Source organism: Micrasema longulum, unplaced genomic scaffold, assembly GCF_059751315.1.
Source record: "Micrasema longulum isolate JH-2025_06_02 unplaced genomic scaffold, ASM5975131v1 h1tg001339l, whole genome shotgun sequence".
In the NCBI taxonomy this organism is placed as follows: Eukaryota; Metazoa; Arthropoda; class Insecta; order Trichoptera; family Brachycentridae; genus Micrasema; species Micrasema longulum.
Window position 1 is genome coordinate 18920 of NW_028278525.1, and position 15801 is coordinate 34720.

At 35.4% G+C, this 15801-nt stretch overlaps 1 protein-coding gene across 1 annotated transcript; it reads left to right on the top strand.

Annotated features, from left to right (window-relative positions):
• The first annotated feature begins 3170 nt into the window (after positions 1–3170).
• Positions 3171–14908, top strand: nclb (PWP1 homolog no child left behind). The gene is made up of 13 exons (XM_088235158.1): positions 3171–3410; positions 3491–3549; positions 3779–3897; positions 6013–6092; positions 7070–7175; positions 7440–7547; positions 9137–9311; positions 9459–9555; positions 9698–9868; positions 10728–10818; positions 12240–12321; positions 13639–13787; positions 14802–14908. Exons 1-13 carry the CDS (start codon positions 3324–3326, stop codon positions 14852–14854), a joined length of 1377 nt encoding a protein of 458 aa, XP_088091284.1. The 5' UTR covers positions 3171–3323; the 3' UTR covers positions 14855–14908.
• Positions 14909–15801: the final 893 nt, after the last annotated feature.

Below are 15801 nucleotides of genomic sequence, written 5' to 3' on the forward strand. Positions count from 1 at the left end.
AAAGCATGAAGATTCGGGGTCAGTAGCGTATCTTCGCAATCGCTCGGGAGAATTCATCTTCAACTTTTTCTGCACGGTGAAGGCATGACTTCTGTATCTTCCGATTTTAATTCCCCCCATCGCATCCCATCATCTCTGTTTATATTGTCAGGGTGTTTTTAATCATAATCGCTTCTTTTATCAATTGAGTAGTCTCTCTAAGATTATCGGCTCGAAGGAAAACTTATGTCCCGTTTCTGCCGAAGCGACACAGATTTCAAATTGACAAGCTGTATACAGCAACGACTGTACCGTGGTACAAATCTTTAGTACATAACGTTGCACATGTATCCACACAAATTACACCAACCCTGATGATGGACGCTGTAAAGCAATCCGAAACATCGGGAATCTAAGAAACTGAATAATTAAAACTAATACTCTTATAAGAACACAAATTCTGTGCCATATTCTCTTGATATCAAAGAAAAACCTAGAAAAAAAATTGACTTGCAAATGACTAAAAATGTACGTTTAGTTCACAAATTAGTAATTCATGAAAGAAAAAGGCCGGTCACCGGCAGCTCACTCAAAGAAGATCGAATGGAAGAATTGAAGGAATTTGGATTTTCAAACATAGTCAGAAGTGTGAATGCTACACAGCGTGTAAAATGACCAATTAGGCTAGCCAATTACGGGTCATAAGCCCTGTAAGTAACTAGATTCCTATATCTCTTCTCAAAAATATTCTTATCTCTTTTGTGATGTGTTCAATAAATGTTCAGTCATAAAAATATCACAAATAATGTTTATTTTATCTCCTGTACAATGTACAAAATGTTGGATATGATAAGTAGACTGTTAACCATCAATATTTAAAAATTGTTCCGGCTTTTAAGAACTCTGTATCTTTTTACCATACTCTTTTATAAAAACATCTTTGGTTTGAAGATGGGAAATTGTACAAAAATTAAAACTAGGTAAATCATGTACATTATTGTTTATAAATGTTAAATAAAAATATTTATGTTCATAAACTTTTTTTAATTGTTTCTGCTTGCATTTATTTATTCCAACCCGTAAAATGGAAAAAGATTTATAATACAGGATGTTCTTAAAACCCTGTCACATCCGAAACCACGATGATCAGTATGAGCAAGAAGACATATTGGCACATTAAAATATTTTTTTAGAACGACTAAAATCTTGAAAAATAAAATATTAAAAAAAAACAAATGGTTGTTTACTTCTGCATGGGAGAAACGAGGCGGGGGAGTCTGATACACCGTCAACCGCGCGATTGCACGATCGAGGCGAATGTGTTGTATGACAGGTGCAAACTCTCGCCCTCTACACAGTAGCTAGGCTCTTCAAAGACTTGGGCTTGGAGGGCGAGAATTTATGTCACAATAGATCTTCACAGGTCGTAGTTATGTCAGGAGATTATATACAACTGACCCCAAAAAAATTATACGTGCACTGATGTTGAGATCCTACTCGAGACTAGCATTATTGACAAAATCAAGAAAGGGGAGCTGCGTTGGTTTGGACATGTTGACAAATCCAACAAATACTTGAAGATGGACATGTCAAGAGTTGAAATGATCGGCTTGCGTGCATGAGAAGATGTATAAATGTAGAGGAACCCAGGTCTTGATGCAAAGACAGAGTGATATGGCGTTGTATGGTTATATCCTCTCCCTCCCCTATGTAAAAACGGTGTGATCGTTTGTTTATTTGTTGCTACAAATTAAACCAAAACAGCCAATAGTAATTCCTTCTTCGTCTAGGTCTTGTGACAGTGGGCTCTCCTGGGATGATGACATCCAGCTATTCTTTCATTTTTTTAGCGGCCTTCCAGGTAGTCTTCTGCTTCAGGGGTTTTCAGACTTAATGATTTTCGCAAGCCCCAAAATGGTCCCCTCAAAAGCGCCTTCTGCTTCTTTCCCAATAGTAATTCCAATTCCGATAGTGGGGTCGCAGCGCCAGTGCCGGCGGTGGAAGTGATGACAAATACGCAAAACACTAATGAATATGGGGGAAAAAAATTGACATAAAATGTTACCATCATCGAACATTACCAATCTGAGGGTTGAAAAACATAGGTTCTGCTGTAATTAGGTTTTTCTGTCTCATTTTATTTTTCACTGTCTTGTAAAAATTGTCTAATGTAGGATAAAAAAATACTGTCGCTCGCAAATAAGGTTACCAACACTATATTATCATAGATCTATAAATATGCACTACTTGCTAGAATCGTAGTATTCATATCTATTTTGCTAATGGAGTCGCGGTTACGAATCCTCAATGCGTTCAGTATAAAGAATTTAACAAATCCATGTGCCCCACATATTCTTTACTTTTAGTACTGAAAAGGGGATAGTTCTTGCTCTGCAGAATGTAAAAAGAACAACGAAAAAATCAAATTTTTACCCATTTCACATAACATATGATCTCAAAAAACAGGATTTAGGGTAAAAATAAAGAGTTCTTTATTGTTGTCAAATACAGGACTTCTGTAAAATATAGGACAGTTGACCACCTTTCAAAGACTCAAATATTTTTTTTATACGCAGCGCCATTACATCAAAAATAAAAATTTAACATTTTTGTTCCAGTCTGCTATTTCTATCAAAGAACAAAAATCAGGATCATCGGTCGGTCTTGCTTTTTCGCTGACATAAAAAAAACATAACCCCTTTTTCCACATAAAAACTTGCATTGAGATATAGCCTTAAAGTAGGTAAGTATATAGGCTTTTATTTATGATTTTATCTTCGATGCGAATATTGATGGATGCAGAAAACGAGGAAGGCCGAGAAAGACATGGCACGATCAAGTCCATCAAATACTTGAAGATGGATATGTCAAAAGCAGGAATAATCGGCATGCGTGCATGAGAATATGCATGAATGTAGAGGAAGTGAGGTCTGTATGCAAAGATCGAGTGATATGGCGTTTTATCTTCTCTGCCTACCCCTATACGGAAATGGCGTGATGGTTTGTTTGTTTGTAAATAAGTTTAAATGGGCTTTGTCAGTGTGGTTGGAAATGTAAAATATTTTACAGGATTATTATAACGGAATTTGAAAAAGTAGGTAATTATCTTTTCTACTAAATCTGAATTTTTCATTATCTTTTTTCTAAGGTACCTACCTACATTCTTTTTCGATTTCGAGGTGCGCACCACAGACTACGTGCGCACTAGCCGTTAACCCATTTCCTCAGAAGCATAACAAACCGAACAAACCTGACAGCTGTCACAGACGCAATTCACGTGTGCTTTTGAGGTTATATTCTCAACTTTTACAAACTATAAATAAATAAATCAGAATCTTTGAAAAATGGATGAAAATGATACCACAAACATTGGTTTAGTATCGTGTGTACGTTTTGTGCGGCGTAATGTAGCCAAAGCTATCCCAGAAAAGGCACGTAGAAATAATTGTTCGCAAGTTTTTTATTATTTAGAATTGTATGTTTTTTACTTATATTTTAATCGCATTTACAGGTTCAATTAACAGAAGATGAATTACAATCAATAATTACACAAACAGCTGAAGAATTAAGGTATATCAATTCTTTTTTTCTCCGAATTGTCTTTATTTATCTGATGAAACGAGTGTTGTGCGGACTGGACTTCTCACGCCTTCATTTATGAATTTTACGATTAGGATTATTGTTAGAATTAATTTAATTTCTTGTAAAAACATCCATTTGTGATTTGCTTTTGAAAACCTATTATTCAATATTGAAACTTTAATATTTTTATAAATAACTTTGAATGTTTGTTTATCAGGATAAACGATGGGGCAAATAGTGACTCAGAAAATGATGAAGCCCCTACTCAGCCGGATGCCTTAAATCCAGGAAATCCAAACGATGAATTTAACTTTGAAAATTACGACGTGGATAATGGTATAATTGAGAACCTTTCTTGAACAATTTACACTTGGTTTAACATATTACAACAGAGATGAAGAACATTCTAGAGAAGAGAATACAGAAGTCTAGGCAGCTTATGACCTGTCATTGGCTGGTTTGAGTGGCCACTTTACACTATGTACCATTCACAATTCTGCCTATATTTGAACATCCACACTTAATTTTTTTGCAGACAAGGTCTGGATTCAACTCCCTAAGGAGTTGTTAATACAGGGAGTTGAATCCAGTCCTTGTCTACAAAAATTTGGACAAACTTAAAATATTGTTGATAAATCCACCTGGTCCACGAAGAAGTATAAAAACTGAAGAAAAAAAAACGGCGTTGCCTAGTATGGAGGTGAAATAATTCAATCGGATGAATCTCACCCGCATAAATAGTGGTTTCAGTTCTTTAACTTCACAAACATCAACAGATGAAAGAATTGAAGGAGTCTGGATGTTCAAATATAGGCAGAATGGTGAATGTTACACGGTGTTTAAAGTGGCCACTTAAACCAGCCAATTACAGGTCTTAAGCTGCCTAGACTTTTATATTCTCTTCTCTAAAATGTTCTTCATCTCTGTTGTAATATGTTAATATTAACAGCTCACTAGAGAGTTGAATCCAGTCCTTGCCTACAAAAATTTGGACAAACTCAAAATATTGTTTACGCTTGGTTGCTTACAGAATTTCAAATTTCTGTCCGTCACTTTCTGTACAGCGGAACCTCTAGTATGTTATCTAAAAAATCTATCATCTAAAAAAAAAGTCGAAGACTGTATCGAATTTTTTATCTTCGACTGTATGATAAGAATAATATTTTAAATGTGGTCCAAACAAGATACTAATAATATTAATTGAATTCTTACGTAAATATGTGTGAAACAAAGGAAATCAACTCTAGTAATTTTATTATTAATCGCAAAACCGGCTCGAAAAACCCTAAATTTAAATATAGGCTAAATGGTGTAGATTTCAAAACTGTGAAACAACAAAAAGACCATGGAATAACAATAACAGATGATTGAAAATGGGAATGTCACATAATAAACATAACAAAAAAATTAAATTAAATTATTTACTTGATAAAAAAAGCCTTCTCATATATAACACCCAATATGCTACTAAAAATATACAAAACATATATCAGACCTACTCTCGAATACAGGTTTCAGATATGGAATCCTTATTTTGTTAAGGATATCAACTTGTTGGAAAGAGTCCAAAGACGAGCTACAAAGTTGTCGCCGACCCTAAAACGGCTTCCATATGTGGAGATACTGGAAACTCTCGGTCTCACAACGCTGCAGGAACGGCGAGAAAGGGGTGACCTGATAGAGACATACAAAATACTCAACAGTCACTATAGCTGCCCAAATTTGGATCCCATGTTCAAGCTTAAACAAGATGCTCGTCTTCTGGAGAAAACGAGATTCAATCTAAATCCACGGAAGCATTTCCTGAGCAATGGGGTTGTTGATGGTTGGAGTAAGCTGCCACAAGAGCTGATCTCAATGTGTAGTCTCAATGGTTTAAAAATGGACTAGATTTGTTTTCGAAAAAGTTAAAGTGCGCCAACAACTAACTTTCGTTTAAATAGATTTAAGCATATCAGCTAAGCTGCTCGCTCAAAATTAATAATAATATTAAAACTCAAAATTGCCTTCGTGATTCAAATACAGACTAATAATAGATCAATGCAATCTAATTATTTATTTATGTATGTCTGTAAAGTTTTTACTTGTTACTTGGAACGATTTTGAAGAAATATGTATATTATAATAAGAAATATTATAAGGTCTTGTTATGTTATGTCTCATCCTGTTAGTGTATTCATTATGTGCTTTATCAGGTTGGTTTTAAATTTGTCTCCAATGTAATTTTTTAAATAGTATGGTAAGTTGTTTTAGTGTTCATTGAGTAGTATTTTTTACGGTCCTGCGTTTGTCTTTGCTTTTTTAATGTTTTATTTGTTAGCTCCCACAGGAATAGATTTATGATGAATATAGAGGTTCTGCTGTATAAATTATGTAATATAGTAATAGGAAAACTTTTAAGTAAACTAGTAAGTTGTGTTTATTAATTATATATGTATATTTTTATTACAGTGAATCCATCTTCAGTCTTTGGGATCGGCTCATTAGCTACATTCACAAATGAAGGAGACTTGGAGGGTGTGCATATAAATGTAAGCTGATATATTTGTGTATTTTATAGATAATACAGTTCTGTGTGTGAAATAGAACCAGAACACTGGACTAGTGTTTTCGACTCGATGGCTACTCTCGAGTAAAAATCCTAAAAGGGGAAATTGAGTGGGAATAAGTCGGCCTCATATTGCAGTGGTTGGCCCATTCACCTACATACTATGTTTGAGGTCTCAGGTTCAATTCTCGGCTAAGATTATTGAGAATAGAACAATAGAAAAGACTTTCAATGCATATCGACAGTGAAAGGCAAAAATTCCTAAGCAACATGTTGCCAACATTACAGAAGAGCGAATCATTTTTCTTTTGTTGATTAGATTAAAAAATCGTATATTTTAATTTTTTATTTAAATTACCTAGGAAACACACATAGTAGGTGATATGAGATTTTTATTACTAATTAAAAAGACTTTAATTGGCTCTTCTGTAAAGTTGCTACATGTCACTTCGGAATTTTCAAATTTCCATCGTAAATATAATTATACTCTAACATTTGAGACATGTTCCTCTTAGATTAGAATTTTAAGGGCATTGTTATTTATTGAACTTGTCAAAATCTCTATATAAGTAATCAATAATTACAAAGTTTAGGCGGCACAAAATTCTGGTGTCTGTCAGTATTCTGTTTTTGCCTTTGGTAGAAGAAGTATGTATAATGAATGACCTCTGAGATAGCGGTTTTCATTCATAGTGAACATTGATTTCAACTCGAGTACATTATGTTGCTCAGTTGAGATTTTGAAAGTTTCAATCAAGTCACCACGCTGCGTCCGCTCTTCCAGTGAACTTAACCCGAGCTCCCTTCAGCGGTCCTCATATGATTTATTTCTTAGAGAAACTACCATTTTAGTTGCTCTTCTCTGGACTTTCTCCAACAACTCTGTCTTTTTTTAAATATGGACTCCAGATTTGGTAGGCATATTTTACCACCATTAATCAAAGATTGATTTTTTCCCAGACGGAGGACCCTGACAGTGATGAAGAAGATGATATTATCAAACCTTCTGATAATTTGGTTCTGGTTGGTCACGTACAAGGGGATGCCAGTGTGCTGGAAGTATATGGTAAGAGACGGATTATTTAGTTCAGATTGAACGCAAACAGGGGGTGTCCAAAATGCTCACTTTCGTATACTTGACATTCCATTTTGATGGCTTGTAATATGTGTAACGTAAAAGCAAACACAATATCAAGATATTTAAGATAAGAGTTTATTACCTTTAAGGGCAGAACAGAAAATTTTCTTTCGAATGTACTATGAATGAAAATATATTATTTGTAATATATACGTCATGTATTAATTAATTCATATTGTGGATATTTTTCAGTTTACAATGAAGGGGAGGGTTCTTTATACGTTCACCACGATACTTTACTACCGAGCTTCCCTCTCTGCATTGAGTGGCTTAACAGAGACCCAGCTAGTGATCAACCAGGTATTTATTATTATTAAGTATTATTTTATATTAATTAAGTATTATTAATTGTTCAAGCCTCTGATAGAATGTGTCATTAGTAGATTCGACTTTATTCTCAGTTGCAGGGTGCACACTTACTATTGATATGTTGAAGAATCTACTTTTCATTTGCATTCGCTTAACCCACAATCTCTTGTTTGTTGGTTTAAATCCAATGATGCAGCCTGTAACCGACCCGTTACAGGGGGGGGTGGTGGCGGCTTGGTCTCCCTGGTTCCTCTCAATCAGCCCACCCGGCGTAAACGGGAGGCCTAGGAGCCCGGCGCTCCGAGAGAGCACTGGCCGCTAAGTCAACCTCAATAGTCCTGAAAAGGACTTTCGTCGTAGGGCGGAGGCGTCAAATCAAAACACACAACTCAAGTGTCTGGAGTGAAATGACTGTTTATTACAAAATGTACTCCTTATAAAGCGCTGAGGGTATACTTCCCGCTGCCCGCGACGCGGCCGCCGCCGAGGAGTGGGGGTACAGGAGACCACTCGTTTGGCTCCCCCCACGCCAACTCTGCCCAATGGCCGGCAACGTAAATAGCGGTGCTCGCCCGCGCGCGTGTTTAATCGACAGTATACCATGCAATGAAAAACATACAAATACACAGTGAACATAATATAATAAACATATACAAAAATAAATGAAATCAACATAAAAATATCCAATGAAATCCTATTCTATATTTTCCTCGGTATAGCCAACACCGAACCCGAAAATGGAACAAATCGCTTTATTGTGGATTCAGCACTTGGCTTTGACATATACCGAGGCCATATACTATTTAGTATTAACATAAAACAAATCATTAACATACACGAGACTATAATAATATAAATGGTGGCTTTTACTTCAACTCCAGCGCGTCCAAAATATAGCCCTTCGTCTTTCTACTGACGACAAATGCCACTCCAAACTCACGGTGTCTTTCGTTTCCGCAGTGCAGTACTGTGTGTGTTCTCATGTCATTCATTTTGGGTCCTGTCCACTAGGTGAGACTTGAATTGCTCTCACATCTATTACATATTTTGCCATTTGTCTGGTCGACTCTCTTTGAGCTCCGCTTCTATACAAACTATGTACTTTCCATGTTGCGAATCTTAAGTCCATTATTTCCTTTTCCTGGCCGTTTCAGAGGTTCAGTAGCAGTTCAAGACTCTGTATTTGGTTTCATAATAACGGTGTTTTACAGGAAGAATGTATTAGCCTCTCCTCAAGTTTTTCTGTTACGGTTTTCTTTCCCTTAGCTGGTTTGGTTTCAATTTTGTGGCGCCGAAACCATTGCCCTCTCTCTATTGGCTGTGACCTATACAGATCACATTTCCAGGATTTGCAACAAGGACGCTAGAGAGTAGTACTCAATGGTAGTGTTGCTGATGTTAAACAGCATGGCATTTTTCGGCATTTCTTGACACCTGCCCATCCAGCAAAATAGGTATCACCGGGACCCAACCAATCTTTACAACCCCTGTACGTGGATATACTACGTGTACATAAATAAATAATTACACCTTTCTTGTTGTTATTTTTTCTTATTTTCTGATGTGATGCATTTTGACAGGCAACATGTGCGCAATCGGCAGTATGGATCCGGTCATTCAAGTTTGGGACTTAGACATACTGGATTGCTTGGAACCAGCCTATAAACTTGGTAAAAAGAAAAATAAAAAAAAGGGTATCAAAAGCGTCGGACATAAAGATGCCGTTCTAGACCTTGCTTGGAATCAAAATTTTGAGTAAGTTCTTGTTATCACCCATGCATAGTACAATCTTTGATAATTAAAAATTAGTGAAACCTTCCTGCAACTTTGTAACGGTTTTTATACAAATTATGTTTCTATTTATCCATACTTTTTTATGGTTGATAAATTGTTTTGTTCCAGCCACGTGTTAGCAAGCGGCTCTGTCGATCAAACAGTTTTACTTTGGGATATAGACCAAGGGACACCACACACCAAGCTTTCTGTTTTCCAAGATAAGGTATGATTTTTTTCGCTTGATGTTGCACCTAAGCGATAAAGAAAATGAAGTACAATCCATACATTTATTATAAAAAGTAAAAAATAAATAAATATGTCTTGTTTTATATTTGTCATGTTGAAACTTGTTTACTTGTAACTAGGTACAAAGTGTCGAGTGGCATCCCCTTGAATCCCAAAGTCTGCTGTCGGGATGTTGTGATGGGTATGTTCGAGTATCAGACTGCCGCCGGACTGACGCACACAAAACTTGGACTATTGGATCTGAAGTTGAAAAAGTTTGCTGGGATATATTGAAACCATTTTGTTTTGCGGTAAATTTCTTATTTTAGTGTTATCTACATTACTGTAACGTACGCGTTCCTACGACTGCGCTAGTTCGTCACAGTCAGGCTTCACGTCGTAAACTGGAGGCCGCCCTCCCAAGCAGACCCAAAAGGCAAAGCTAAAAGGTCAGAGCGCGACTGCACAAACTACAAGTAAACCTCAATAGCCCTGAAAAGGACTTTCTATCCAGTCCATGGGGTTCAGAGAGGCGAACTTAGTCAGCGACAGAGCGGAGCGAAGACCGGGGATCGGGAGCACATACAGGGCAGAGAGACGGAATAAAACACGATGTTCACTGTTTAGCGGCTGGAGCTCAACTGATTTAATAATTTTAAAAACACACCTTAGGGTCGCGTGTCGAGCTTTTTTCAGACAAGAGTTTGAGAACATTGATATCGACATTAGGAAGAATTTATATTAAAAATAGTTTAGATATTTATTCTTATTGAAAGCAACTCCTTTTGGACTCTGTTTAGAATCTCTGCCTTTGAGCGGCGATCTTGGGATATTCTGCTGTCCTAATATATAAGTCCTTCACGCCTTAAATTAAAATTAAACACTACCTCCTTCACATCCAACACCAGAAAAAACTTCCTAGCCTGCCGAGTAGTGGAGCCTTCCCGGGAAAGTGATTGATGCACGCTCAGTTAATGCGTTGATGAACTCGCACATTTTTTATGTTTTCCATTTATATATTAAATCACAGTGCATTAGATGTACCCGCATTAGCTTTATGCCGCTGATGTATATAATCAAAATAATTATAAAGTAGAACAGTCAGACGACCGTTCTTAGAAAAATCACACTGTATTTCATCAAATTATGTACATTTTCTATTTTTTTCAGGCTAGCTCAATTGATGGTAAAGTGAGCTACTTTGACTGCCGGCAAGATGAACCTCTATGGACAATAAAAGCACACGAGGGCGAAGTTACAGGTATTTATTTCTGCTTTGCTGTCCGAGTGTTCCTGTTATTAGTGGCGTCCGTCTACTCCCAACTGAAGAAATGTCTCAGTCGGATATAAAAAAATTGACTTTTTTGATCTTCTTGTTGTTTGACAATCGCGATGGTAATCTTCCCCTTCAGGGAGGGTAACCTTCCTTTTTTTATCCTCAATCCATCAGTGCTTAAAATCTTCTTGGATTTTCTCTGACCACTTGACTACCCGGTGTGTATAGATCATGGTAAATTCAATAAAAAAATATTTATAATAATAAAAATACTTATTTAGTTTTATTCCTCTTTTATTTATAATTTTTACCAGTGACCGCATTTTGTCATGATGTTTAAAGTGAATTTCCACAATTTTCAAGCATTGTTCGAGTGTAAAGCGTTCTATTATTCATTAGTTTGACAAGAGACAGTATTACCAATCAAAAAATGTTTTTTTTTTTCCTTTATTAGGGCTTCTACCAAAACATGATAACATCGGCCAAAAACAAGTTACATTAATTAACAATAAACATAAGAACAACACAAACAGAAAGGAATAACAATATAGATACAAACAATAGACAACAAAAATATGTGTACAATTGCGATTGTGCTATTCTTTTTTTAAATAATTAAATATATTTAGCGGAGAGCAAAGTACTTGAATAAAAATTATCAGGTTGCCAACACTGGAATGCCTTTTTCAGTTGGCAAACCTAATACGAATCTAACTTCACTCCTTACGAGGTTCTATATTTACTTCGCATAAAACTTTATATTTTTTCTTTTCTTTATGAACACCTCACTGGGCATAAGTTGAGGCATTCATTTACATCATTTTTATATTATGTTCTAGTACATAATAAATAAATATAATTTAATAAATAACACTGTGTGGATATAAACATAAAATATAAATAGCAGACATGCAACAATAATTCCGAGTTCAAATAGACTACTGTTTTGGTTCGGTGGCCATCTCGAGGCAGTTCTCGGACCCAAATCCTGAAGCCATTTTTTAACAAATAATTTGAATTTCTGTTTATTTATATTTAATTTTTAATCGTGAGGTATAGTGTTGTAAATTTTGGAAGCAACGTACATATGACTCCTCTGACCAAATGATGTATTATATTTGCTCCCACCATTTGACATGACACTTAAAAAGACATCGCTTGCGATATTTCTTATCTATCTTTCGGCTTACCTGCAGGCAGGACCCTTGGCCAGTTTTAACTATATTGTTTATTTCTTTTGATAAATTTTATTGTGATATTGGGTGTAATTTCTAGTAATAAATATTTCAAATCTAATCCGTGTTAATCTTTATAATCCGCACTCGCAAATCAATATCATATAATACCATTGACTTCTCAAACTTTGACACTACTTTAATAACAACCGATTAAATTGTATTTTTTAGGTCTTATTCTGAGTTCTCAATGCCCTGGACTTATGGTAACATTATCAAGTGAAGGAAGTATGAAAACATGGGACATTTCTGAGTGAGTATGATTTGCTATTAGGACAATTCACAGTTTGGCACAACCTTAGGTTCCTTCACAAACGGGTCTTGGGTTCAATTTCTAACAGGGTTCGAACTAGGTTAGGATTTAAAAGGGTAAAAATACTGAAATATTTTATAGCCCCCTGGCCGGCACATAAAGTCTTTATTATCTAAACTCCGGCTAGTCAGAACATGAATATTAAAACATTGTATTGTACTTATATGTGAAATATAGATTTTGAAGGTCGTTTAAACTGCAATTGTATTTCATTGTTCCTGAACTGGGACCTGAATGTGAGACTGACTCATATACTCAGCCATTGGAATTCCAATGCATTGCCCCATGCACCACTGGGTGCAGATAGTAAGATGATAAATTTGATATATACTTGTGATAAAGAACCAATTGCAGGGGAAAAAGTTAAATAAAGAAACATTTAACCTTAAATATATATTTATTTTTTTACACCATTATCATTTTTCTATACTTTAACTTTTGAGACACTTCACCATCATCAGGACTTATTTATTTAACACTTTATGTACATATATAATTTAAATGCATATAAGGGTGGGCGTATTGCCTTAAGGCAATTTCTTCTTACCTACCCAAACCGTTCAATTTGTGAAAATTACAAATACATGGACATATTCTAGGTAATTATGCAGAATATTATAAGAATATTTCATAGTCCCTGGACTGGTACCTGAAGCCTAAGACTGATCACATTACCTTCATGTAACAAATTGATTGAAATATGCTGCGATTGGAGTACCAATCCAGTTCCCTATGCACCATTAGGTGCGGAAAGGGAATGATGATTATGATGAAGATCCATCTCTGAACCATCTCAAAGAAGGAACTTCTCTAACATTAGGGGGTAGATTATTTCACAATCGAGCAGCTACTACTGTGAAAGAGGAGGCGAGAAAATTAGAGCGGTGAAAGGGTATTAAATGGGTTCTCTCGTTGTTACTAGAGCGAAGAGATAGTCCGTGTTGTGATAGAGGTTGGAAGAGCTCTCTCAGATAAACAGGTGAAGTGGGATTATTCAAAATATTGTGAATAAGTGATAGAATGTAAATATTTCTCGGGACTTGAACCCGGTCGACGTATAACTCAAAAGTTAAAGCGGTTTATACAAATTTATAAATAAACAAGTGTTAAATATTTTTTTCTCATTAGTCAAAAAGGGGAAAACAAGCTGTTTTATCTAACTTTGTCTATTTTCACTAAAACGCAACAAGTATTCATTCAACTTTAGACTTTTTTGTACAACCGGTCCTAAGTATACTATGCCTTTGTTTGTTTCAGTACTCCTACACTAGTAGCAGAGAAAGCTTTGGCCATAGGAGCCGCGCAGTGTCTCTCCGTTTGCCCTGAGAATCCATTTGTTTTTGCCGCTGGGGGAGATTTCAAAGCTAAGAACTTCGGAGTTTGGGATGTTACTAGTATGGATGTGGGTAAGTCATTGCAAACAAGTTTACAATAACTAAGCAACAAATACTCTGATTTAGTTGTGATATACTTTGTACAAAATTTGATAAAAATATGAACCAATGTGCCGCTTACACAGCCGTTAAAACCGTGTCTCTCTTTTATGAAATGTGGCTATACTGGCCATCATTAGCAAAAAGGCAGCTATTGCAAAAGTCGTATTTTGAGATATGACACTTTTTAATATATATCAACTTTATGCAAATTATTGAGAACTGTAAATAATCATGAGTAAAAACGCAGCATGTCAATTGTTTCTAAAGCATAAAATCTGTGTGTGTCATATCTACACTGAGTTTTTGCTTATGAATCTCTACATACTCTATACCTGACTGGCCCCGCAGTGCAACAAAACCATAGGTTGTGGGTTCAATCCTCATCTTGGGCAAAGAATAGGAATTTTTTCTTCATTGTCTTTGTGGTGAATTAATTATTTAAAACAAAAACAAACAAAACACCAGAATTGATAAAATATACATATTTATATGTACATTTTAAAACTACATAAATATTTAAAATGTATCTTTTTTGGGTGATCCTGCGTAAGCTGCCCCTCAGTTTACCCTGAAGATGGCTCCTGCAATGGTAGCCGAAACATCGGAACGAACCAACTTACACGGGATCACCCAAAAAAGATAGATATTGATGATGATACTGACCGTGAAAACTACGCACCTATTTACATAAAAATTACTTGTACAAAAAGTCCATTCTTCTATTTTTTTAATCTAAAATGAACCATAAAGTTCACTTCCACTAAAGTCATTGTAGTTGTGCAAATAATTTACAATAATTAAGTACAGTCAAACTTAGTTATTACAAGGAAGATGGGACCAACTGAATGTGCTCGTTATAAGCATTACTTGTTATAACCAGAGGTTAAAAAAAATCAAAAATTGTTCAGTTTACAACTCCTCAATACATATTTCTTTTATGTCTGCATTTTGTTCGCATATTAATAATTCTTACCTTTTTTTCAGTAAAAGAAAGATTTGGTTCCAGACAACTCTTGACAATGGCGGTTGATTCATAAAAAGGGATCTATGGACCATTCATATAAAAATATTAAATACATTTCATATTATGACCTGTTGGTATTATTTATTTCACTTATATTCTAATGCATTTCAGATCAAAACTCTATAGGATTTTATCTAATTAAGTTAGCTAATTAATAAAAGGTTTATAATATTCTAGCTTTTACCCTTCGCTCACGTGGTATATAGTTGGATAATTTATATAGCGCCATTTTTGTGAAAATCACCTCAAGGGCGCTGTACAATTAATAAATATCCCAGTACGTCTTGCAGCTACAGAGCGCATGGACGGTTGGGATTCTAGTTCCTCGTTTTCAATTAAGATCAATCAAAAATTATAACAGATAGGAGCTAGATTACAGGACGTCTTGCAGCTACAGAGCGCATAGTGGTAGGCATTAGGGAGAAATTATTTAGGTATTAAATTATTTGCGTCGTTTATCGTGTTTAAGTTTTTGTGTTGGAATGACATATTTTATCGAGATTGAAAACAGCTTTGTCTTTCAACTATCACTATGTAAGAATACGACGATTCGTTAGTCTATGGTGACGTAGCATCGTTATTCTGTTCACAAATTCAAAATCCTACTACAAAACTAAAACGAAAATCAAACTAAACTAACCATAGATAAAAGAATGTAGATTACAGAAATTTAAAGAATCAATTTCAAATTGATTTTTTTTGACATCCCACCTTACCGTCTACTCATTTTTAAATAATGTTGCTCGTTGATGATGCATTATATATTTTTTTCATCGTACTTTTTGTAAATTTGGGATGAAAAATAAGTATCCTATTTTACTTTCTCACCCCTCCGGCTAATCCCTATGCAAAACAATATGTCAGTCGCTCTGTTGAGACGTGAAGGAAACACAAACAAACACATTTTTGCATTTATAATATTAGTATGGATTTATATACTCCAGCACCACATTTCAAAAG

Coding starts and splice junctions, on each gene's coding strand:
- nclb (XM_088235158.1), top strand. CDS start 3,324: ATGGATGAAAATGATACCACAAACATTGGTTTAGTATCGTGTGTACGT. Junction 3,411..3,490: donor CCAAAGCTATCCCAGAAAAG/GCACGTAGAAAT, acceptor TCGCATTTACAG/GTTCAATTAACAGAAGATGA. Junction 10,819..12,239: donor ACACGAGGGCGAAGTTACAG/GTATTTATTTCT, acceptor TGTATTTTTTAG/GTCTTATTCTGAGTTCTCAA.